Genomic DNA, 27,040 nt, shown 5'->3' with positions numbered 1-27,040 from the left:
ATTCCGTTTTTGGGAACCACGATGCCGCGAACTTTGAAATATGATTTCTCGAAGAGCGACCAACACAAGACTCACAACAGCAGACAGCAGAAATTATTTACAGAACGTCACTAAATGCAAAACATTTTTGATAAGCTTCCATTTTCTTAATAAGAACTAGTGCTGCTCTACTGAACAGCGTTCGATTCGGTTCATTTTAATGCAGCCTATCGTAGTGTTGCGAAACGTCGTAACGAGCTTTCTTAGAGTGATGGATAACTCAAAATTCGAGGCGGTAAATGATTTCAATTCATTTGGCATTTTGACCATTATCCAGAATCAAAATGTATTGTCGGGGCAGAAAAATCCTTCCCTGTGGCGCCACTTTAGGGCGTGCAGCTGCATGCGTGCGTGTGCGTGTGTGTGTTCTGTTGTCTGTGTGAATTTTGCAAATAAACTGTAATTGTAAATAAACACAAATTTTAAAATTATTGCCAATAAGCTTTGCTTTATTTTATTTTAAACTTATTTATTTGCGATTTTTTACCCCCGATGCCTTGTGCATGTGTGCACCGCACACTGAAGCAGATAAATACTCGCCCAGCAAAAGCATAATGGAAACAGACTTGCAATGTGAATATTATACGCTTTAGCAATTTTTTCTTTGCATTCTATACTGCAAATCGAATTATGATCTGAATGAAAGTATGGCATCGACGAAACGATGAATTATTGGACGAGGCAAAATAACAGCATATATACATATATTGTACACGTATCGTATTATTATTGCCTGACAGCAAAGAACCAATTTAACCTTTCTGGGAACTCACATTTAATTAAACGTATTCAATTTAAAATCGATTCTCTCAATGGATAGAAATCGATGGATAAAAATACTGGTACTTACTGTAGCGCATTGGAAATTCGCAATTATCTGACTTTGAACTTATTTTCCTTTACCCAATTGTTTTTATAACATATTTGCTGTCAACGTTTCCCTCCACTACACAGTCGTGTGGCGCTCAGAATTCGTTGTTTTTTTTTCTCTTTTTGTTTACCACTTTCGCGGATATCATAAATTGGTTCGGCGGGCGACATTTCCCATGTGCAAAATTTAAATGTGTGTTTTTGGTTTCTTTTTAAGCCCAGAGCACTGCAACCAACGGCATGCCCCCAGGATGTACGCAAATGGAGAGGATGCCAGCTAAGGATGACGGACGGACTGAAGATGCTTCGGACTCAAGCTTTGGAGGCCGACGGAGACCCGGAAACGGCGTCAATCCAGCATTAAAGGGAAAACGGGTAACAGGACCAGGACAGGAAAGAGATTATCCGTCTTTTCTACACCTAAACTATGTACTAGATTGTGTATCATCTGAACGTGAAATTAACGTAGATAACATCTTCTAACGGAAAGCCAATCACAATAGTTTTATTTGGATGGACTGCTACAGTCAGATTCTTTCAAGCTATCGCCTCTTTTAGTAGTTGCTATTCTCCCACCTAACTACATATCCATGTTTATCGCACTGACTCCTACTAGCCCATACGATCCGTGTGTTTGGGATGGGGGGAGGGAGCGGAGATAGTGTAAATTTAATTAATTTTATAATGCATTGGTGGTCACTTTTATTTATTTATTTCCATTGCGTTTGGCTGTATTTTTCTCGATTTTATGCCTGCTGTTTTGTTTTGTGTCGACTTGCGTTTGGTTCGACGGGTGGCAACCAATTTCACTCACTACGTCCACTTCGTTTTCCCTAAATTGACATAATGACCAAATAATTTTCCAGTTCGATGCGCCTTTATGGGCAGGCAGCAGGCAATTCAGTGACAGCGACCGATGGTGGCGGGGGCTGGGGAGGAGGGGAAGACAGGAAGGGTCTGAAACACGGCCAGATACAGCGGCGTTGGGGAAATTTTCAATTTTTGCATACGTTTGACAACCATCGAGTGACATCACATTTAATGCAAATGTTAAATTTCAAATGCTGTGGAAATTTATTACGACTGTCAATATTCATTTGCAAAATCCTATGCACACGACTGGGGAAAAGCTGGTGAGAATGGCTGCCACATGCCACACTCAAACTCGTAGTACACACACAGATATCGCGACAATTAATCAAGCAAATGAGGCAACAGAACAGATACAGATATGGGGCCCAACAAGCTGAAACGATAATTTGGCATATAAAAAGGGTGAGCCGATTCAAAGGGTCGAAAGGAACCGTCTTCAAAACCATTGAAGGGTGTCACCTAATGTCGTTGTCAAGTGACGACTAAGCAAAGTCCCATGCCATCCTTCCCCCCAATAGAGACTTTTTTCTGGGTCGAGTTTTCCCTTGTCTTCTCGGACTTTTCGTGCGACTCATTCGTTCAGTCAGTCACTGTTGCTCTCTGTGGAGTCATTGGGGACGCGGTCACGGGACAGCGGACAGGGGACTTGGTAAGAGTTCCATTTATCAATTGATTGACTAGATAATTGCCAGCAAAGTGAAGAATAAGCAAGCGACAGGGCTCGTCCTGTAGCAGTTACTAATGATTCACAGCCTTGGGGCTAATCAGCTGTGTTCCATTTTCCACTTTTCATTTTCCTTCCTCTACTATCTGCAAAGTTTAAGCCACTCGGGTCTGGGGTCTCCTTTAGTATAAACAAACTGTTCGCACTACAAAAATGAATGTTTAAAAAATGTTAAACTCTGGAGTTCAGCAGGTCTGACAAACGCCGGCCATAAAGCCATAAATGTCCAGCCATAAATTATGCCGCTAAGGGCGGTGGGCCTGATAGAAAGTGGGGTCGGCCCCGGTGGCATCCAGCGATTGGTGACATATGTGAAAATGCATTTAACTGTCACTTGAATGCTTGATGGGCACCGCACCCACTCGCCCACATGTAGAATCAGCTCGATGTGTGCCATCATCGAAGGCCTGTGCTGCGACTTCATTAGTTCGCCATATATTGCAATTTGATGTGTGAAGAGCCATAGGAAAGAAGAGTGGGAACAAGCAAAGACATTCCAGAAATATAGTATGTAAATATGGGCGTGTTGAATGTCATCCAACAGAACTTTTAGCAACAGTTGAGGCTGTTCCGGTCGATTCCGTTTCCATTTCCGCCATCTTCAATTGATCGTCTTCGGTTACACAGTTTCGCAAGTCAATTGAAATGGTATTACTAATGTGACATCAATATCTATTGCCAGATATGATCCTAATGCCTAATGGAGCTTTAAAACGTCTGAGGATCATCAGTAGAAACGAGGTAAATACGAAAAAAAATTCCGAATGATTTCATGATTATTTGCTTTGCCTTGATCCGATGCTCTCCACCCCAAGTGGCAGTTTGCTTTCCAAAAAATTGATTCACTTAGCATTCCCATCAAGCCGACGTTGTCCGGATAGCGACACCTCTCCCAGCAACCAGCAGCCCGCTCCCGGCTCGATCTCTCCGTGATAGAGTGCCGCGACACTGAGTAATCTATTTTGTGTGTGACACATACGTACAATCCTCACACTACGCCGTCCCACTCATTCAGCGAGGCGAGTCCTGGAGTTCTGGAGTCCTGGAGTCGGGAGTCCCCGAGTCAGTCACTCTCTAACACTCTAATAATGGCATATAAAGTCGCTCGCACACGTTTCCCGATGCTGGATGTTCTGTTCTCCTCCTCTTCTTTCGGCTCTTTTGGCTCTTTTGTTTTTGGTGTTTTTACAACATGGCCAGCATAACAATGTCGCAGCAAACGAAAAATTGCAAGTGGACACATGAATTATGTGCAGCACTCGAGTTAAACAACCGCCGGGCGAGGCCCCTGCAGCCCCAGCAGCCCCAGAATCCCCTCCCCACTCTCCTTTTGGCCCTGACTTTGCCTTTGCCTTTGCCTTTGCCTCTGTCCCAGGCCCCCTCCAGCGACAGGCAAACAAAAAGCGGTGCCGGCTTCCTACTAAATGCACGAGTACTCAGAGCTCCCATCTCTTGTTGCGTTTTGGATGGGGGTTTCGTTGGATTTTTTATACACACATGTGCTCGGTTTTTGTTGGCTGCCCATTGGGGACGCGTTAGTGGTCCGTGGCCGGGTTTCTGTCCCGGTCCTGGTCCCGGATGTGGATGAGCCCAGAGTAAGGGAAGGCGAAGGAGCAGCAGCAGGACCAGAAGAAGATGGAATGGGAGTGAAGTGAAGTGAAGTACAATGTTGACTTCGCCTGGCTTTGGTTTGTTTTGGAGGTCACAACCAACAAGAATGGGAAGGGGGGGGCAGAGCCACTGCCATTTGGGAGTTGGGTTTGCGGGTATTAAATTATACATCATTTTGCAACAAATGATGGTCGTTACGTTTCCCCATCCACAAAACAAAAACCCATACCCCGAGCCCGAGCCCCAGACCGAGCCCGAATCCAACCCCAAACCATTGCCAGGCTCAGACTCCAGGCCGCAGCTCTCTCAGGGGGGACCTTCTCAGTAAATCGCGGCCATTGCCTAGACCTAACAGTTCTTATACTCTAAAACAGAGCGGACATCTACCATTTGGCCACCAGAATGCGAGTATTGGAACTGTCCTGATCAATGTGGACTCATTATTCAGTCAAAATATCGCATCTCATCATTATCATTCTCTGTCTCCATTGATTAAAGAATCTTCTCTTGTCTATAAGAATCTCTTAGCTTACAAATCGTGTATATATTTAACAGATTTCCTCGTGGGTATCCAACCTTGTCAGGGCATCAGTGTCTTCAACACGTTTCCCCGTCGGTTAATGATCCACAAAAAAGTATGGCCCAAACTTTCAAACTGTGCTGCCCACACAGCCAGTCAATTCCCAGGACTGCACACAACCTATCAGTTAATAAAAAAAAAAACCCACACACACACACACACACACACACAGAAGAAAATAAAAACCGAATCTCTGGCGGGGTGGCTGTGGATGTGTGGATATATGGATGTCACTTTATTATTTTTAGAGCGGGTAGCGGGTAGCTCTCTAAATGATTTAAGCTGCGACTGCAGGAAGGCATATAATCGATCTTAATTACATTTGTACGGCATGCCGGGCATCTGGTGCGAGTGTGGGTTAAATGTGCGGCGAATGAACGTGTGACTACGCACACGCACACGCAGGCACACGCAGGCACACACAGGCACACACAGGCACACACAGGCACACACAGGCACACGAGCACACACTTGCGCGACTTCCGTTAAGCGATTAAAGCATTATGGCATCATCTCCATTTCCTGTTCCTGCTCCTGCGCCTGCTACTGCTCCAGAATCTGTTCCTGCACAAGCTCGTCGTCTTGGCAGTCATTTCGTGATGAGCATTTTATGGCTCTGGCTGCGCATTGAATTGAATTGCTTTGAATTGCAATCGCTTAAAATGGTGGCACTCACTTACCCACCCATACGTATGTATGTATGTATGTTTGTATGCATATGAGTGCGAGTATACGCCATTACCATCATCACCCTGGCACCCACACTCATTTTGATTCGCACTTTGCCTCATTTTAATTATGAGTATTAAATGGCTGAGCAAATTAATAACATATTTTTTCGATTGCCCCACCGAAAAGGCGATATTGATTCATTTATTTTATGGCCCTTCTACGGCGCCACAGCGCCCCCATGCCACCCATCCTCCACCTCCAGCCGACACCTCGTTTCATTGTCATTGGATACGCCCACTATTTGGTAACTAACACTATTAGCAACGCCAAGCATGCTTGAACATGTGCGTACTTGCATTTCGTAATCCATTGCTCATCAGAATTTTGTATAGCTTACCACACAAATAATCAAAAATGGATGATCCACAGAAACAATGATTCGTGCCATCTTTCCATCTAAGCTCAAATAATCTAGCTGTTGTCAATCCCCTGATAACAATAACCTCCGCGTGAGGCTTCCATTTTATATTAAATAATAATGCCTGAGATGTGAGAATTGTGAGAGGGTGTTTTTAGAGAATTCATTCTCTTAAATTCTCATACATGGTCTAATAAGTAATCTCCCATCTACATAGCTCGGGATGGCTACCTCAGTGTCAGAACTCTATTGGAATATAAATGAATGTATTGTTTACGGATGCCCATCTTGTTCGTGCAATCCAGCTTGACTTCTCCCTCGGCATTGGAGGCTCTTCCTCCCGTTGGAATTCGTCATTCGGTTTGTTACAGCTCATTTCAATTTGCCGCGCTGAATGTTTCATTTAAGGTCCACACTGCGGTTGGTGCTCTGCTCATGTGGAGGTGGAGATGGTCAGGGGCTTTGGTAGCGACATCAACGTCGGCTTCAACGTTGTCCTCAGTGTCCCTTTTTGCTGTTGCTGTTGCTGGTTTCCACCAAAAACAGCCGCATGCAATTGATTACAGCAACGAGAAATGAATGCACGGATAAATGAAGGAACGAACAGCGCGTTGCGTTGGCACAGCGGACCGCACCGCCCCACCGTCGGAGCTGAGCTGGATACTCGTATTTTTGGCAAGGGGCTGCTCCGAAATGAAATTGAAATAATGTGCACAGGTTCTCTGCCCTCCAGCTGCTTTAACGCCTCACTGATATGGACTGGTATGGATGGATGGTATGGACTGGTCGAGGAGAGAGCCCTTCCGACTTTGTGCGTGTATGAAATGAATGGGAGCTTCTTTTCAAGGAAAAACAATACCATATCTTATACGAATAATAAAGCCATATAGGAAATATTCTGAAGATGAACTTTCATTAAAAATATGTACGTATATAAAGCCACTTCCATCGATTTTCAGGAATCTTTCTCCATTTCCTCCAAACGCAATTGGCTTGGGGACTATGTTCTCCGGTAGCTCGACCCTCGGCGGCTCTTAATCGAATTTCAACGAAAAGCATTCAAACGTCTGCAAATTAGGCAGAAATACAAGTGTATGTGTGCGGGGGAATTGAGGTTGAGTCGGTGGGGAGCATAGAATTAGGGGAGCAGAACAGAGAAGCGTCTTATCGCCAGAAAAGGGCCAGGCGAAACGTGTACGAAAAGACTAACCAGACGACACAACGAAGCTGGATATACACTCAGAGAAACACACTGGGAAAAGCTCGGATGCTGATTCGGATTCCAATAAACAGTGAGAACAGTGAGAAAGCTTGCAACCTAAGATTTCCCCATTTCATCGCGTTCACATTCACCATCCGTGTCCCCTCTTTCATCTGCTAGTGCACTAGCCCCTCCCTGGGACATCTTGGAAGCATTTTTCTAAAAATTAACGCCATTGCCAAGCTCTCCGAAAAAGAAATGCAAAAAAAAAATGGCTGAATCAGCGCCAAAAAATATTTAAAAAATGGTAAATGGCAAATGGAAAACCAGAAAAAGGCAAACGAAGGGTGGGTACTATTATGAAAGACGATAAAGGTGCGAGGTGGAAGGAACCCGCGCCAGCAGAATCCAAGGACATGGCAGCAGAGAAGGAGCTTAAGCCGGTAGCGGTGCCAGAGTCACGATATGGGCACATTCTAGGCTCTGACACCTTGAGCTCAATTACAGCATAATTTCCCCCTTCCTCCTTCCAGGCTGGGTTATATGTGTCATGAGCCATTTAAGCTCATTACGGGCATCAATTTGGGGGGAAGAGAGCAGAAAAAATTATGCTCCGAAACTCTAAGTGCCTGCCACTTGCACCACAAGGATGACGGCGAAGACGACGCGGGCGAAGAAGTGGCAAATTGTAAATTGTTAATTAAGCCAATTTTTCCGTGAATTCTGCAACTGCAGTTTTGCAGTTGCATGAAGGACCCTGGACTGGGTACCATCTTATAAGTCACGGTCATTAGCTGACCAGCTGACACGGACCGGATCCTACTCAAATTCCTCTTCCTGTCGGGCAAAAGCATACAACTTTTCTTCATTTTTTGCTTTGTTTTGATATACTGAGGTGTCGTTTTTGTATGTATGTATATAATGTATATATGTATGGGAGTGTGCACATTCATGGTCATCATGTAAGAGGGAATAAGAAATGGAAATCCATAAAGCGCAGCAGCCATAGCAGAACAAAAATGAGACGAAGAAAGAAGGAAAGAAAAACGCGAAATGAATTTCACTTGAAATGTGAAAACATAAAAATTCTTTATGACTTTCCGCTACGTTGCCTCCATCTGTCTGTACGTCTGTTCCACTGTCAGTGTGCGAATTTCGGGGGGGGAAAAAATAAGGAGGACTGCTTATCAATTGGTGGAACTATCAAGGAAAACTTTTCGCCGAAAATCTTCAAGTCTCATTCGAAAATAAATGGATCACTTTAAGTTACATAGGGAGTCAGTAAAGGGAATTCCAGGTTGTACTCGTATAATGAGTGGAAAGAGCCAAGGCATACGAGTAGCACTAAGGAGCAAAACTAAATTTAAGGAATATATCACAAGCATACAGTCGGAGACAACACAGTGGGAAAACTGTCAGTGTATATCTAAAGTGGACTGAGAAGACACGCGGAGTGCCGGAATATATTTTACATACATCATACCGGGTAACATAGTAATGTAAATTCTAAATATTTCGGTATCCTAAATATTTCGATATAATATATGACCCAACTAGGCAGCTGCCTCTTCTTGATATGTGGTTCCAGTTAACATATACTGATGGTTTTTAGTAAATTGGAACAAATTTATGAAGCTGCTGGCTATGATTTCTGCAATAACCAGATGTCGTTTGCCATCTGCGAGACGAGGAATGGGAATTGAACTGGTGTAGTCTGGAGCGAATGGGTTGAAGTCTGCGGGTGACCGCACCAAGTGCGGCAATTTAAAACATAATGAAAACTAAATGAAAATGCGGCAAAGACCAGACTGATTCTCATGCAGCAGCACTCGTAAAGGAGGCACAAGAAGATGAACAAAAAATGCACAAAGGAATTTTTAAATATTCTGTGCCCCCAACGAACCGGAGACAACCGGATGGCCAGGAGCCGGGAGCCAACTATGCGGTCAAGGGGCAAAGCTAACTAAGCATGCCACACACACAGACGCACACACACACACACACACACAAATACATATATACACTACTTGCCTCTGTTGCAGCACTGCTGACTGTCTTCGCTCTCCATTCTTTATTTCCGCTTTTTGCAATGCGAAATGGCAACCGGAAATGAACTCTTTAGTAAAGTGTTTACAGGCAAGTGCAAGAGTGGGGGGGCTGGGGGTATAGGTGTGTAATGCGATGGTGGTTAGCGGCACGGCGGGTACAGTCCACGACATTAAATTAATTGAATGCGAAAAGGTTCCGCCAAACAAATAACCCATTGCGGAAAAGCACAGGCTGAACAAAACAGCTTTGACAATAGGTAGTACTTCTTTCTATTTATGTTCTAACATATGGGAAGTTAGTGAAACGTTATAGAAGAAATTACTCACTTTGGGCCACTGAGCTGAACGCTTCTTGCCTCGCTCACTGACAAATTCTGGAAGGAATATCAAAAGTGGAATATCAAGACAATTCAAATGCAAAATCTACCCTGCACAGAAAAGAATAATTTACTTAATATGATAATAAAATACTAAATTATTTAACTAATTAGTCAATAGACAATTAGCCAATGGTGCTAATATGACAGCTCTCTGAGTGAAACCTAGGCCATACAAATCAATGTCCATTCTATTATGATCCACTATGTTGTTGTATCAGTGTAAGTGTCAGTGCTTGATATGCGGGAGCTTCAAATGGACCAACTAGTATAGAAACTCCGCCAATATTTTGATATAGCCGTTCAAATAAAAAATAGTGATACCGAAATTGCTAGATTTTTACGGATACTTCGGGCAGTGGCTTTCAATTTCGTTCTTATCTGAAAGGGCCCACACCGACACTCGCACTGTAGTTTTCCTTGGCTTCATCAATTTTAATGTTGAAACATTTTTTGTGGCTCTGTTGGGGGATGGTACCGTGTTTTGGTTCGGTTATATGTACTTTTATTGGAAAACAAATCAATTTAGTTAATGGCTGACCGGAGAGGGGAGAAATAGGGGTCCGGTGAGATTGCAGTTTCGGTGGGTTGCTTGGGAATATGGTGAATGGCACTTGGCCGGATAGTAAATCAATGACAGTGGGCGCGGAAAGCCAAACAGAAAGGCGCGGCAAAAATGGGATCCACACTGGCCTTTGCATTGGGCTTTGCATTCTCCGCTGACTTTCTCTCCCCATTTTATTTTCATTCGGTTCTATATGTGTTTTTCTATGGGTTTGGCATATTTTTGGTGCATTATATTTATATTGCATTTACTACTATATAGAATTGCACTATTCGCTGTCTCTGCTGCGTCTCTGCTTCCCCACAGAGATAAAACAAATAGATATAGAAATGGATAAACTTGTTTGTGACACACACAGGCGCTTATGTCGCTATGTGGTTGCCTCTATACGTTATTTATGCATGGCAATATTTTGCTTTTGACTGTATAACACTCGTGTGCACATAGCATCATCGATATGCAGATATATACACATATGTATACATATATGTTCATATATGGTTTCTGTGAAACGCCGATGATATTCCCTCTTTTTTTTGTATTTTTAGCATAATAAATTGAATTTTAGTAAACTTCATTTATGCCAAACACAAACAGGGACAATTTTACTTTTCATTTCCTTTTCGGTCTCTTTAGAAAAGCAGGACGATGAGCTAATCTAACTTGGCGGAAGGCGCTGACCGATGGATAAATGCGATACATATGTACATACATACATATATGCAGAAAATGATAGCTGAAGGAGCAGAGCAGTGAAGCAATATTATCCCTAAATACATCTAAATACCTAAATTCATTACGCAACTGCGGTATATATATACATGTGTACATATAGTTTAATAACTGATAGCCAGTAAAACGACGGGGTCACGTCAATAGCCGAACATTTTGGTGACAGGTCTCACTGTATTAGCAGCCATTTTCTGTGTCACGCCCAAAAAGCGCATTTTGTTTTTTTTTTTTCTTGGGTCCGACTTTTGCGCATCGCCAAACAAAGTGTATTTGCTGTTGGTTTGTTTTGACTCAAAAATATGTATTTTCTGCGCCTTGATAAAAATAATGTATATTGTTGTTGGATTCTGGCATTGACGAGCAGCCGAAGCCGAGTTGGCAGCTGGGCTGCGATCAGAGTCGGATCGCAGAGATGAAAAGAGAATTGAAAGCAACATCTTGGTATTATATTGTCTCTACCAATACATATGTAAATGGATAGGTCTAGTGACAGACAAACCTTGTGCAAGTATTCGAGCTACAGAGCTCTGAGGAGGGAGAGAGACAGGCCTAGATTATTTAAGCTTGACAAACTGTGAGAACCTTAACAACTTCCAGGTTCTTCCACATTGCTTCATCATCCACACTGTGGATATTAATACAAAATTTCCCTCTCATCTAACCAATCTTGGCTCGGGTTGTTTTTTTTCAGGATCTGATGCTCATATTGCTTGCTAAGCGTTTTTTCCCTTGACAGTCTTTCGAGTACTTAACGTGGCCCGGCAACAGCTTCCTCTTACAATCTCCCCCCTGCTAATGCAGTTCTTGAGTCTACACATGCTGGTGTTAGTAAATTCTCCGCCGGGTTTCAAACATATGCGCATACAGCCAGGCCGGGAAGGCTGGGAAGGGGCCATCCAAGTTCGTGGGGTTCGGGAAGAACAACTTAACCCTCCCGGGCTATAAAACTTAATATGTTTTGTATTTAAATTTATGAAAAAGCAAGCGGAAACAATGGAAGTGCAAGTCCCAGGACGGTGGCTTGTATGGAGGGGTGCGCAAAAGCGAGGGGAGTGGTGTGGGCTGGCCAATGGAGAGGGTGGGACAAGGAAACAGGATTAATGGCTGCTTAAGCCGCCGACATGCGCATAATTGTCGCCAGCGTCATGCCATTGCCGGCTCACAATCGCTCTTTTTCAGGATCTCCATTCCTGCTGCTTTGGTCAGCCCGTGTCAACCGTGGACAAAACGTATTAGAACAAATATCAGCGAAGAATTATGATGAGAATTCCATGAAGAATTTATTGTATCCTCAATACTCAAGAAAGTTGTATTTCATTTGTTATAAAAAAATTTGTGTGACTTTTGTAAGTCAATAAAAAAAATTATTTTATCTTAATGTAAAAAAAAATTACATTAGTGTGATATTGTGTTATTTTAAATTATTATAAATAGTTCTGTTGAAATAATAATGTCTTTTAATAATTATTATTAATAATTAGTAATAATATATCCGTTTTTGTTCCAGTTTTTCTGCTATCGTTGACTACTGTGCGCTGGTAATGGGGACTACATTTTGGGCGGGCAATAGGGCGTATGCGTAATAATAATTACACGGCGCGTTGCCGCCGTTGAGGCAGTAATATTTATTAAAGGCTTTAAATTGTCCTGTAGGTTGTAATACATACAGTACATATTTATATACATTTCCGAACGAGTATTCGCATATTCCTGCTACTTTTTGTGTGCTCTTTTATGGTGTTATTATAAGAATGTGGTTTATCACCTGTCCAGGGGGTTGAGGACTACATAAGTAATGGGAATGGCTGACAACGATTGCTAATGCAAATTACGCACCACAGAACCAGAAGAGCAGAGTTTCCCTCAAGAAGTAGCATTCCACGAGAGCCGATGCCGATGCTGCTGCTCTTGCTCCTGTGGATGCCAATAAAAAATATGGGCTCAACAGGATTAATACATTATTTCCGGTTGGGCCTTGATGCAGATGTAGAACCGAAGGCCAGGCACATATGTATGTACGGTAGAACTGGTTGGACTGCCATACGGTGTTGTTCCTGTTGTTCTTTTGCACTTTTATGATTATTGTAGTGCCATCGTCCTCATCCTCGTCCTTGCATCAGGGAGAGTAAAACAGAACAGTAGAGGGAACAGAACAGAGGAAGCTGTGGAGGCACTTATGCTTATGTTTTTTGGCTCTTATGGGGCTCTGTTCTTCCCCCTCCACTTCACTCCACTCTGCTCCACACCACACCACACCACTCTCCTTTCCTATCCACATCACTCCACTCCACTCCTCTGTCGAGTGCACTTTGCTGTTTCATTTCAACTATATTTGTTCACCATATTTGTATACAAATTCTTTTTTCTCTTCCATTTTTTGCATTCTCTCCGCTGCTTCTAGAACGAATATTTTCCAGAAAGGATATGCGCAGGCCAGTCGCTGGTCGAGCTCTTCCACTTCACACAGATACTCACACAAACACGCACACACATACACATATCAAGTGCTGGAAAAGTGCATATTAATTTGATGTTTTTGTCATCTGAAGGATTCGAAGGAGTTCCAACTGTGTCCTGGGCCGGAAGAGGTTCGTAATAATGCAAAATATACAATTGGGGTAAGTCATTTCGGAGGCTCATTTAGGTATAGAGGCCTATGAGCCCACACAGTCTGCAGATCGGGGAAACACAAAACTGTTCAAATCCATAGGAAGCTTTTGATATTTAAACTTTTTCGGTTTAATGCGGTTATCTTTGTGCAAAAAAATAATATAAGACATACCTACGATATGGAAGAAAATGTGGGAAAGAGATGGTCATCAAAAAGAGTTTTATACCTTTAATCGAACTTATATTGAATAAGAAGCAGTCCCAGAATAAAACTTAAATTAATCAAGAAATGGAACATCAAATTGGCGAAGCTTGAATGAACAATGTATTTAATAATTAGCGCATAAACTAATACAAAATTAGATTTGGAAAACTAAATTCCTTTGAGCTTGGAAACTGATCATTTCAGTTCACGGAATTATTCGTTCCGCCAAAACAAAAAAGAATATACCATTATAGAGATATCCATTTGATGATGTGCATAATTTATCTGGGACTCATTTCAATTAGCAGTATGGCATCTCCGCAGCTAATTGTTCGCTTATTTGCTTAAAAATAAAATTGAAATCGCCGAGAAAAGAAACCTAAAACTCGCTAAAACGACAAAATAAATTAAATGAAAATTTCGCGTGAAAAGCTTTTGTCTCAATCTTTTTTACTTCCTCCCCTACCCCACCCCTCCTCACCATCTTTCACTCTACGAATACTGGGTACTGGGTGAGTATGACCGTCTCGTTGCTATTCTGCTCTTATTTCCTCTTGGCCCAGCTCAGTCTTTGGCTATTCATTCACTTGTCCTTTATAATAAAACAATAAACTGTAACAATAGCAATTAAAAATCGCTGAAAGCGGATGTCCTGATAAGGACCCTGAAACAGGGAGGGATCCGGCACAGCTCTGGCCACGCTTCATCTGGATGACCCTCGTCCTTGCCGGTGTCCAGTCCTGTTCCATTGTTGTAATTATGCATTATGCTTTTGATTTGGCCATAGCCCTAGCCCAGCCCTAGTGCAGACCCAGCCAGCCTCTGTCTCCGTCGCTTTGAGAATTCAGTTTTTTGTTTATTTTCATCCTTTTGTCAGTTTTCCCTGGATTTTTTTTTTTTGTTTTCTTTTAGTTTCCGCGAACAGCTTTGCCAGCGGAGAGAGGATCTGCCTCTCAAATGCTCCAGTGTCCCTATTTCTGCTCCTGTCCCGGTCGCTTGTGCTCTGGAAATCAACGCCGACATCGCCAAGGATGCGACATTAATGAACGACAGACGCAGGATTCCGACACTTCGCTGTCTCATTTTAACTATGAAGTTTTCCCCGAGCAAAACTCTACTCTAAGGCTACTACTCACCTGTTTGGTGCTCTAACTCGCCAAAATAGTCTAAGGAATTGCTTAAAGCTGCGATAGGCAGTTACTGAAAGCAACAGCACTGGCTCCAACAGGAAGATGTTGCGATAGTTATTCCCCATTGTGTCCGCCATTGTATATACACACATGCACATACATACACATGTGGGTGTTGACTTTCAGTAAAAATTCACCACTTCAATCTCCATTTTTTTCAAACTATTATCTGAACTATTTATTTTTCTATTAATTTCCAATACTTTCCAGATGGTAATCTTAACGTTGGAAAGAGAAAGCCGATTGATTGTTTTATTCATAAGCTTTTCAGAACAGTTAAAAAGTATCCTTACCCCTGAAAAAAAACATTAAAAAAACCACAAGCCACAAGTCTCTCAGAAAATGTGGGTTTGATGCCAAGTCTCGATTGACTGTTGCCTAGTGATATTAGATTATTAGCTCAAAAGATGTTGCAACCTTTGAATTATATAGAAATTTAGAGATTCTCTGGAACTACTTGTATTAAGTGAGCTCCAAAGTTCACATCATATTAGGCACCAGCCACTGCGCCACCCCATCAAAAAGGCCGAAACACAATTTGCTTCTATAAATCAAAATCGGAGGCCCATTGGGGGGGGGGGGGGGGGAGTATGCAAATAGGCAAGAGGAAATAGGATACAGAGGCGGAAAGAGACAGAGACAGAGGCAGATACTCGTAGATGAAGGAAGAACCACAATCGCAATGCAGTCAATAAAATCAAGGCAATCATGCTGCAGTCGGCGTCAACATCGGCGTCGCCGTCGGCCTCGGTCCTCATGCAGATCCTTGTCGATGTCCCAATGCCTCTGTCTGTCCATCCACATCCATCCATATGACTCTCTGGCCATGTCTGTCCAGGTATTTTGTTTATAATAATGCCCAGCAGTGTGTTAAACAATTACATTAGGCAACGATAGAAATGTGGGGGTGATGTGGAGAGGGACCTGGCCTGGCCTTACCTGCCATACCACAGCAATATGGCAATCTAATTGACAGTTATGAAGACTGTCAAACATACAATTATAACACTCCAACTATCAATGGCCAAACATCGATTTGTCTCATCCATCTCCCTGCCGGCCTCGTCTTCTACATGAGTACATGAGTGCCCACTCTGTCTCAGTGGCCCCCACTCGCCGCATGCATTTGTTAAATTATTGACTCAGGAGGCGGTCTGGGATGAGCAGCTGCCCGCATATGCTCGAGCGTACGAGTGTGGTATGCAGAACCACTCCCAATCTACTCTCAACCCCCTTCCCCGCACACTTACTGAGGGGTGGTCTGGTGGGCGGGGGAGGGTCAATTCGATTTATTAACATGTTAATCCAAATGTAATGAGCGTAAGGATAACTCATTGTGATGCGTTGTTTATGGACAGTTCTACATATATACACACATATATACATATACATACAGACATACGTACGAATATATGTGGATGCAGACACATACGCGTACGATGCCCACACAGGGGGCATTCGACTGGAGACGAGAACACACACACAGATGCCTGGAATCGTATGAATTGCAAATATACTCGATTAATATTATGCTAATTTAATTGGTAGGCAGTTGAAATAATTAAAAACAGGCTCTGGAATTATAATGCTTGGGCAGCCCATCTATCAGATATATGTACAATATGTACATATATACTTATCTACATCCGATATCCGATCGATCGGTTGGCGAATTATGTGTATATCATATATTTAGTCAATTAGATGGGATGAGATTATCCTCATCCATTCTTGTTTTATATTTTGTTTTTATATTTATACACAAATCTAAAAACAATTTTTCTTCTTACCTTCTTGAACACGGTTTAAATGTACCTACTCGTATGCCGAATTCTTAACTTTTCTAAGCCGTTGCACATTTTGTTCGTTTAGTTACTCGACGGCTTAAGATGGTAGTAGGGCTGCAGTCAATCAATGCATTTATGTTTATTTTTCTGACTTTATATTTAGATGTTTCCTTTGTTAGAGCATCTCCCAGTTTCGTTATGCGAAGGACCGAGCAGTAAAAAAACGTTACATTGATTCAGTCATGAGCCCATAGTCGTATATGTTATGTACATATTCCATTCTAGTACAATATTTCAACTTCGTAGGAAATTTGCTCCCAAATATTCGACTGTTTTCCTTGGCTTGAAATTTGTCTTACCTATTTCTGTTTTGGCAAGTTAATCAGTAGATGAATGAAGATTCTCTTGGGCTACTGACATGATGCCCGAAATTATTAAAAGCGTCTGCAGCCTGATGGGATCATGCTATAGTGCCCTGGTAAACCTGCTTTCAAAATTGTTCGCCTTTTTCCGTATTTGGTGAGTTCGGAAGTAGATAAAGAAAATACTTTCAAATGACATACGGCATCCTCCACAGGTTTATGTACCACTGGACTGCCTCCTCGCCCAGGAGGAGTCTGCGTCGCTACCTCTACAAGATCGATCTCCATGTGTGGCAGAGTATCTATGGAATGCCGGATACCGGTCACGTGGTCTTATTTAATGGTTGGCACAATGGCCGCACGGTCGTGTGCGATGACTGCCGGTTGAAACGTGTGGGTGAATTGATTGACAAGGCAAAAATATGCCTGGACGTGGTGCTGCTGTCCACCGCCAATGTCCAGTACCTTGACCGCATGTTGGGTGCACATAATCGGGGTGTCAATGTGCGGGTTCTCGCCAGCGAGGAAATGCTCGCGGCTAATGGGCCAGCGATGCAGCTAATCTGCGCCTTGGGTGTGCCGGTGCGCGGCTTCCCGATCGGTGTAAAATTCGGCTACAATTTTGCTATAATAGACAGTGAGAAGCGAGCCCTGGGGTTAGAGGCCAAGCAGGATACGATCCACACCTGTCTTTGGCGTCTAAGGGGCAACATGAAAGGGTGTCTCAACTGGATCCTAGCTGCCGTGAAGCGGAAACGCGATTATAGGCATGATAATTACCACTACCAAATTTTCTTTGATAAATGGGACATCTTATATCCCATCACCCCGCCTTACTTCGCAGAACAAAATTTTTTCTAAGTTACACGTTAATTCAATTACATATATCTTATTTTAATGATTATTCGTTGCCTTAAATAAACATAAATAAAAGTTTGTTGTTTTTTTAGATAATCAGCTCAAAAGTTCCCATTTGTGTAATTATGTACATGTCTGTGCATAAGCCACAAAAACATGGCGAAAATCTTGTACATAGATAGTTTCCATAGTCCCGAAGCTAAAATTCTATGGTAGATATCAGCACTCAGCTTTCTGATAGGAAAAAACAACATGCTTGATCGATCAAGCAAAGACGAGCCGCTCTGGGCGAGCTTTTTAAGCTTTAAGCTTTTCAGCAATGTGTGCACTTGCACCGGTGAAGAGTTTTTGCTTTTTTCGGAGCTTTTGAATGCGTTTGCAGTTTCGCTTTCAATTGGTGTACGAGCAGACGATTGTGATTCACACAATATCTTATGATCAGTAAATCAGCAATACAAATCGACCAAAAATATTATGCATGTCATACAAGGGAATGGTACGAGTATGTAAACTTTGGCCCCGAAACTATAATAGCTCTCCTTTCTGGCTGCTGTCAAATTCCGATTCAGTCTCTCCTTCTGTCTTCGTCTGTTTCTGTTTCTTGGTTTTGTTATTCTTAGGCAATAGCAAAGCCGACCATGAAACGTGTGTGTTAGAGAGAGACAGAGCGAGATCGAATGAAACTGTTTTCTTTATTCTGGCTATAAAAATGATACGATCTAGTTCAGATTCTGCAGTCTAGAAGAGATTGTCATTCCCTACGATTCTGCGTTTATGGTTTTCTCGTATCTTCAAAATTGTGGATTGTGGGGACGGAAGGGGGCCTGGCGAAATAGTTTTGAAATACACTTGTAACAGTGACATATCACAGAAGTCTCCATACAAAATGTCGCTGCTCTAGCTCTTATACTCTCAGAGCAGTAGGCGCTCATAGGGACGGACAGACGGACGAAAGGACAGACGGACAGACTGACAGAGAGACATGGCTCAATTGACTCGGCGCAAGTCTATTAGGATGGCTCTGAAACTTGACCAGATACTTTCCTTTCGCCTTGGCGATTTCATCCTTAATAAATTCGACATTTAAGTCCTTATGAAGATTTGCACTCCGTATGTACTATGATGCCCAGTGCTAGTTCTCATTATCTTTGATTCAGCCAGGCTTTCCCCCTAGTTCGGAGCCATACATATGTCAAAATTGCTTTGAAAACTGTACCGTACAAAAGTACTTTGTACTCCAGTTTTAGTGGCGAGGACAATGTGGAATTCTAGCTATAAGTTTCAGTAGATTTCTCTTTGCTTCCATGTGTTTACACCAAGTGAGCCGTCTATGCAAATGTACACCAAGGTACGCTACTTCGGTTGGAATGCTGATGTTGTTGAGAGACACCGGTGGGCAAGTTTGTCTGTTTGCACTTTTGCTCATTCACATGCATGCCCCAGTCTGCTAGCCATTTTTCCAAGGCCCGAGATGAGATTATAAGTGATCCGTTGCACTTGTTGGGCACTTGGAGCGATCGATACATGAGCGTTCCAGCACGAGCTAATTTTATTGAACGCTGAGTTTTTTGATAGTGATTCCAGTGGAGTATTTGGGCTAAAAATGTTTAATGACTTATAATTTGAATTTAAATGATTATTTTTTTATTGTTATTTTTTAAAGGTAATGTATCGTTTTTTCATAAAACATTAGTATGCTACATTTATACACATATGTAGTTTTGAAGAACTTTTCCATTCTGAAAAGATAATAAATACAGCTGCCAATCTGTCATCAAAGCTCAAGCTTAACGTCTTTATTAAGCTTTCAAATGTCAATTTTTTTAAATTTTGGGGCAGTTTTGATCAATATTTTTACTTGAAAACCTCAGGGAAAGTACAAAATATTAGATTTGTATTGTTTTATATATAAGCGTTAATTCACGAAATCGAATCAAAAAAAATAAAAATTAATCAGAGAAATCGTAAAAATGATCAAGAACAAGCGTTTTGAAACCTACCATTAAAAACAGTCTTTTCCTAAGAAGAAATTTATGTTTTTTATTGTAAAGCTTGAAATACTGCAAAATCAGCTTTGAATTTAATTACAATTAAATTATAGCTTAACGCCTTCTTTTGAACAGTCTGGCAACTCTTTTCGATTTATTTTGAATCGGAACAGAGTTGCTCTCAATTATTATCGACGCCTGGAAACGTCATCCACGTATTTCTCTCTGGTAAAATTTGCAAGTTTCAACATCCGAGCTCGAAAAAAGGTAAGTCCTTTGGAGAAATTGTAATTCTTTTTGTCGACTCATCATCTCTCCACAAGGTTAAGCAACTGGAATCATAATGGAGCCTCACACGCGCGCAACTTGTGACGGCTGCGACCTTTGGGGCAACGGAATAACTGGCTGCCGCTTCAAGTGCTTGCAGTGCGCCGACTTTGATTTGTGTCAGAGCTGCTATGACGCCAAGGTGGTGAATGGGCCGCACAAGTCGGAGCATCCAATGCAGTGCCTGCTGGACGAGAATGCTAAGAAGCTGTACTTTGCCGGGGAGCCAATTCCCTATCTGAACGCCGATAGCTTCACTTGCCCCATTTGCGGCTCCATGGGCCATTCGTACTTCGAACTTGTGAAGCATGTGGTTGCCCAGCACAACGACGACCGCAGCGACGCCATCTGTCCACTGTGCGTGGCCGTGCCCATGGCCCCACCCGGCCGCTTGCTCAACATTTCGCAGCACTTTCGCCGTCAGCATCGCGAACCGTCGAGCATTCGCGCTGCCGTTGCCAGTGCAGAGGAGGAGTCGGGAATAGCCAACATTGCCGATCGCCTCTCCCGTCACTCTTTAGGAGAGGGTGCGCGCTCCAGACTGCCACAACGTCGTCCGCACGTCCGTATCGCTCGCAGGAGGCCATCCAAGCCCTTGCCCCGCGATACTAGCAGCGTGGAGGCGGACTAAGCTGCCTAAGCAAATCTGTTCCGCTGAAGATGTGGAGGATTGCACATATACCTACAGAGTTCAACGCACACCACCTACACACATACTATGCATATGTATACGGATCCACTGTCTCCACGCACACATTAATACAGATACACGAACACTACATATGCATACAAATGAACGCCGAAACTGTGCTGGAAAGTTTTCGTTCTATTTAAATGCATTTTCTTTGACATTTTTGCTGCTACACACATACACATACACATACACATACACATACACACCCGTGTGGTGAGCGGGCAGTAGAATACCACCACAGCATGTCACAGCTTGTCGTATGAGGCGACTAAGAAGACACGGGGATGTTCTGCTCCCTCTAAAGAGCACTAAAGCAACTCGTAACCGCCGGCACAAGCCAGGTATCCCCCGGATAGGTCTAACACACTTGTGAAACACCTAGCTAATACGAGAAGGGGACTAAGACGGAGACCAGCAAAGTCTTAGGATAGGAACTGGACCCCCTTTTTTTTGGATTGATGACCCCAGGGCTGACGGAAGCCAGCATTCTAGCACTTTAGTACGCGGAATGAAACCCCGCCGAAATGGCTGCTAGGTTAATGCTGCTTCTGCCCCCGTCCCGTGAAAAATTGGCAAATCTCTAAGCACGCTCCTTGTTCCGTAGCCATTAAATTGGCGTACAGGCTCAGTTGAGTCACTCCTGACTAGCGCGGATCCGGCTCTGAACTCCCGACCCCATAAGGGCGGGAGTCAACCCTCGCATGGCCTCCCTGCTTGCATAGACAACCATGGGATCATAACGCGACTGTACAACAGACAAGGACAACGGCTTACGAGTTGGGACCCAACAAAATGAGTAAAAGTATCACACCCATAACGACGAACGACTCAGAAGGCTTCAATAAAAGCAAAAAAATGGCGAGAACGCCAACTGGTGAGCGGACCGACGCCCCGCTGCCGGCCCTCCCTGGCCCGGAGCAGCACCAAAAAGCTCAGGGCAGCACAGCGCTGCGCGATCTAGGACGAGAGATCACGCAGCTAGTGGAGATGCTCGAGGATGGCAAGAGGCGATCCATACACCAACCCATGCGGGACTCGATCGAGAGCATAAGGGTGCTGTATGAGCTGGTTGCTATCCAGCTGCACGACGAAGGAGCTAAGGCGGTGATCAGGACCCACCAGTCCTCTCAGACGTCACCGATTTTCAGACCTCTCCCGGAGCCTAAGAGGAAACAGGCTGCAGGTGCACCAACACCCCGGACAAAGAGGACCAAGGCAGCGGTCGAGGTCCAGACCACACCAGGAGTAGCAGTTGAAAAGGACGCCCACGCTGAAAGGGAGAGAAAGGAGCCGGAGGAGACCCAATTTCTGACGGTGACCAACCGGCGCAGAAGGAAGAGGCCGCAAAAGCCGACTGGAGCGCTCGCGGACAAGACGCGACCAGACGCCATCGTCATTGCCACCAAAGGTGAAAAGACCTATGCAGAGATACTGCGCAAGGTTAGGACGGACGAAACCCTGCGTGGACTCGGTGATGCGGTCGCCAGGATCAGGAGGACCCAAAAAGGAGAGCTACTTCTACAGCTCAACAAGTCGGGAGAGGAGACGGAGATGTTTAAAAGCCTGGTAGCCAATACGCTGAAGGAGCACGCAGAAGTCCGTAGCCTGTCGCACCGGGTGACCGTAGAGTGCAAGGACCTGGACGAAATAACCACCACGGAGGATATATGCGAGGCTCTGAGAAGCCAGGTGGAATTGGCGGAGCTGTCTGCGGATGACATCCAGCTGAGAAAGGCATACGGCGGAACCCAGACGGCCACAATCAGGCTGCCAGCGGAGAGCGCTCAAAAGGCTCTGAAAATAGGAGTCCTAAAAGTAGGCTGGGTAAGATGCAGACTGCGTGAGCGAATCAGCGTCACCAAATGCTTCAGATGTCTCGAGTTTGGGCATATGGCACGACAGTGCAGTAGCAAAGTAGATAGGTCCAAGCTGTGTAGAAGATGTGGAAAGGAGAACCACCTGGCAAAGGACTGTAGCCTGGAACCACAGTGCATGCTCTGCAAGGGAACGAGCGCAGACTGGAAGTACGTGGCCGGCAGCAGTAGATGCCCCCAGATTAGGAACGCCATGACTAAAAGATCAGCATGAGGTGTACTCAGCTGAACTTAAACCATTGCGAAGCTGCTCAGTCTCTCCTGAGACAAGCAGTCAGGGAGAGGAAGACCGAAGTCGTGCTCATCTGCGAGCCATTCAGGGCGATACCAGGAAGCGGTTGGACCAGCAGCAGTTGCGGCAAGGCGGCCATCTGGGCCGTACAAATCCACCCCCAGGAGATATGCGCAGCCAACGAAGGATTTGTTAGAGCGATGCTTAGAGAGGTAACCTTCTATAGCTGCTATGCCCCGCCGAGCTGGGACCTAGCGCGCTTCCAAAGTATGCTAGCGCATATAGCCGAAGACGCGCGCGGAAGAGCCCCCGTAATAATAGCGGGAGACTTTAATGCGTGGTCCGTAGAGTGGGGCAGTAAGGAAACCAACGCCAGAGGCACGTGTCTGCTCGAGGAATTTGCGTCCTTGGACGTAATACTCGCAAACGATGGCAGGAAGCTAACCTACTTCAAGGCGGGTCGAGGGTCCATTATCGACCTAACCTTCATGAGCGTCTCACTCCATAGGGGAGCTACGTGGAGAGTAAGCGAGGAGTTTACGTTCAGCGACCACCAGGCGATCCACTTCGAATGCGGAGCAGCAACGAAAAGACAGCTAGCCAAAATTACCGGACCTAAATGGAAGGGCGACCACCTGGATGTGGAAACCTTCACGGAATATCTGCGCAACGCCAGCTGGAGCCCTGCGCGAGAAACGGCAGAGGGCCTGGCTCAGAAACTGGCGAAGCTCATGGAGGAGGTATGTGATGTGGCAATGCCAAGAAGGAAGCCTTGCAAAAGAGGAGCGCCCTGCTACTGGTGGAATGCGGAGGTTAACCAGCTAAGGAAAGCCTGCCTACGAGCAAGACGGTGCTACCAGAGAGCACGAGGTCGGCCTGAGTTCGAAACCAGGGGAGAGGAACTCCGATCAGCGAAAAGAGCCCTTAAACGTGCCATAAAGGAGAGCAAGTCAGCCTGCTTCAGGCAGATATGCGAGGAGGCGGACGTCAACCCTTGGGGGACGGCATATAAGGTCGTCACCAAGAGGATAAGGAGCCAGTCAACACCGGAAGTGACCTGCCCGATCCTGCTTCGTAGCATCGTGGAGGCCCTATTCCCACAGCACCCGTATAGGGAGGAAAGCGTCTCGAGCCAAGACTCCGAGCTGTGGCAACAGATTTCTGTTGAGGAGGTGATAGCGGCTACCAGGAGAATTGGGGATAAAAAGGCACCAGGACCGGACGGTATCCCAAACAAGGCATTGAAGCTTGGAGCAACCACCAGACCAGAAGTATTTGTTGACACGTTCAACAAATGCCTACGGGAAGGAGTGTTTCCAGAGCAGTGGAAAGTGCAGCGGCTAATACTTCTACCCAAAGGAAATAAGTCCCCGGAGGAACCATCAGGATACCGCCCAATATGTTTGCTGGATACGGTCGGCAAAACCCTGGAGAGAATCGTCTACAACCGACTGCAAGTTGTGATCCAGGAGAAGGAGGCCTTATCGGAGTCCCAGTACGGATTCCGGATGGCCAAATCAACGGTCGACGCCATCAAGGCAGTCACCGACATTGCATCCAGAGCGATCGAGGGAATAAGATGGAGATTTGACACAAAGGAGTACTGCGCGGTGGTGACCCTGGATATCCGTAACGCGTTTAACTCAGCGAACTGGTCTCGGATAAACGAGGCGCTCGGGAGGATTGGAGTTCCCACCTACCTGCTTCGGATAATAGCCAGCTACCTGTCGGGTAGGGTACTGAGGTACGAGACGGAGGAGGGACCAAAGCTCTACAGGGTGACAGCCGGAGTTCCACAGGGATCAGTCTTAGGACCTCTACTGTGGAACATAATGTACGACGACGTCCTGAGACTCCAGCTCCCGCAGGGATGCACGCTTGTCGGTTTCGCTGACGATCTCGCCCTGGTCGTGGTAGCCAAAGAGCTTCGAGATGTCGAGGCGACGGCCAACGAGGCAATCCGGATCGTATCCAACTGGATGGAAAACGCGGGATTGGACCTGGCTGGCCACAAAACGGAGGCTGTACTCATCACGAGTCGGAAGAAGGTGGAGTACGCGACGTTTCGCGTGGGTAATGCGACTATTAAGTCGCAGGAGTCAATCCGGTACCTAGGCGTGATGCTGGATAACCGATTGAACTACCGGGCCCACATCGAGTACGTGAGTCAAAAAGCCTCCCGGATGCAGGCAGCACTCGCAAGGATGCTCCCAAATATTGGTGGACCCAAGGCAGGTCGTCGCATACTCCTGGCGAGAGTAGTGGCCTCGATCCTACTGTACGCTGCGCCGGTGTGGTCTTCAACCCTGTCCGGCAACATGAGTCTAAGAAGAAAGATGTCAGTGCCATATCGGCTCTGCGCTCTTCGAGTAGTGTCTGGATATAGGACGGTGTCGGATAACGCAGCCCTGGTCCTCGCGGCCATGATACCGGTGGATATACTAGCGCTCGAGATGACGCATGTATATGAAGCGCGCGCAGGGATGCGAACTAATGCATCGCTAGAGACCATCCGTGCGTCGGAAAGGCGGGCGTCGATAGAAAAATGGCAGGCAAGATGGGACACGGCCACAAATGGACGGTGGACCCATAGACTAATCCCGGACATTGAGTCATGGATAGGGCGGAGAAGCGGAGAGATGAACTACCACCTCACCCAATTCCTGACGGGTCACGGAGGATACAGGAAGTATCTACATAGGTTCAAACACGAGGATACTCCCGAGTGTCCTGAGTGTTCGAATGAGAGCGAGGATCCGGAGCATGTGATCTACCACTGCACGAGGTACCGCTCAAGTGCAGAGTATTTCCCACGACCAGAGGAGCTAATGGCGTTCATGACGGAGTCCGACGAGAACTGGCAGCGCGTTAGCAACACCCTAATAGCCATCCAGAGCGATCTGAGAAGATGCGAAAGGGAGCGACGCGTAGAGGAGAGTGCCTAACGTAGGCAACCCATCCCCGCGAAGAAATACTTTGCGGTGATCCCGCGGGGAATGAGGTGTGCAGCTGTGCGTGGTGGTGAGTTTAGCTGGGAAGCCCCGAAGGGGTAGTCCAGTTCGTTGACTGGTACGGGCCGGTCGCGTCTCTTAGAGATTCTCACCCGCCGTGGCGTATCCATGGAAAAAAAAAAAAACACATACACATATGCATACACATACACATACACAAACTAATACCAGGAGATACACTGCCCCAAAAGAACTCACAAAATTCTTGTTTCAGACATTCCTTAAAAAATTGTATCACATGACAATTATTACACTGTGCCACAGATGCTTTGTACTTCACATGAGAGCTTGCGTTAGTAGTAGTAAAAAAGTCCTAAAGAATTATAATCTCTGAGATCTAGGCGCTCATCGGGACAGATGGACAGACAGACATGGCTTTATCGACTTTTCTATTAACGTTGATCATAATTTTTTTTATTTATGTGGTCGGAAACGCTTCCTTTTGGAATCATCCTAACTCATTGAGATGCGTTGTTTATGGACAGTTCTACATACATACACACATATATACATACAGACATACGTACGAATATATGTGGATGCAGACACATACGCGTACGATGCCCACACAGGGGGCATTCGACTGGAGACGAGAACACACACACAGATGCCTGGAATCGTATGAATTGCAAATATACTCGATTAATATTATGCTAATTTAATTGGTAGGCAGTTGAAATAATTAAAAACTGGCTCTGGAATTATAATGCTTGGGCAGCCCATCTATTAGATATATGTACAATATGTACATATATACTTATCTACATCCGATATCCGATCGATCGGTTGGCGAATTATGTGTATATCATATATTTAGTCAATTAGATGGGATGAGATTATCCTCATCCATTCTTGTTTTATATTTTGTTTTTATATTTATACACAAATCTAAAAACAATTTTTCTTCTTACCTTCTTGAACACGGTTTAAATGTACCTACTCGTATGCCGAATTCTTAACTTTTCTAAGCCGTTGCACATTTTGTTCGTTTAGTTACTCGACGGCTTAAGATGGTAGTAGGGCTGCAGTCAATCAATGCATTTATGTTTATTTTTCTGACTTTATATTTAGATGTTTCCTTTGTTAGAGCATCTCCCAGTTTCGTTATGCGAAGGACCGAGCAGTAAAAAAACGTTACATTGATTCAGTCATGAGCCCATAGTCGTATATGTTATGTACATATTCCATTCTA

At 44.6% G+C, this 27,040-nt stretch overlaps 2 protein-coding genes across 2 annotated transcripts; both read left to right on the top strand.

Moving 5' to 3' along the window:
- The first annotated feature begins 16,793 nt into the window (after positions 1–16,793).
- Positions 16,794–17,797, top strand: LOC117189630. The gene is made up of 2 exons (XM_033394753.1): positions 16,794–17,021; positions 17,080–17,797. The coding sequence occupies exons 1-2, from the start codon at positions 16,921–16,923 to the stop codon at positions 17,723–17,725; spliced, it is 747 nt and encodes a 248-aa protein (XP_033250644.1). The 5' UTR covers positions 16,794–16,920; the 3' UTR covers positions 17,726–17,797.
- A 2,075-nt stretch (positions 17,798–19,872) lies between these two features.
- LOC117188888 (E3 ubiquitin-protein ligase KCMF1-like) lies at positions 19,873–20,849 on the top strand. Its single transcript, XM_033393421.1, has 2 exons — positions 19,873–19,977; positions 20,034–20,849. Exon 2 carries the CDS (start codon positions 20,054–20,056, stop codon positions 20,666–20,668), a length of 615 nt encoding a protein of 204 aa, XP_033249312.1. The 5' UTR covers positions 19,873–19,977; positions 20,034–20,053; the 3' UTR covers positions 20,669–20,849.
- Positions 20,850–27,040: the final 6,191 nt, after the last annotated feature.

The sequence above is a fragment of the Drosophila miranda genome, chromosome XL, assembly GCF_003369915.1.
Source record: "Drosophila miranda strain MSH22 chromosome XL, D.miranda_PacBio2.1, whole genome shotgun sequence".
NCBI lineage: Eukaryota > Metazoa > Arthropoda > Insecta > Diptera > Drosophilidae > Drosophila > Drosophila miranda.
This window is presented reverse-complemented; position numbering and strand designations above follow the sequence as displayed.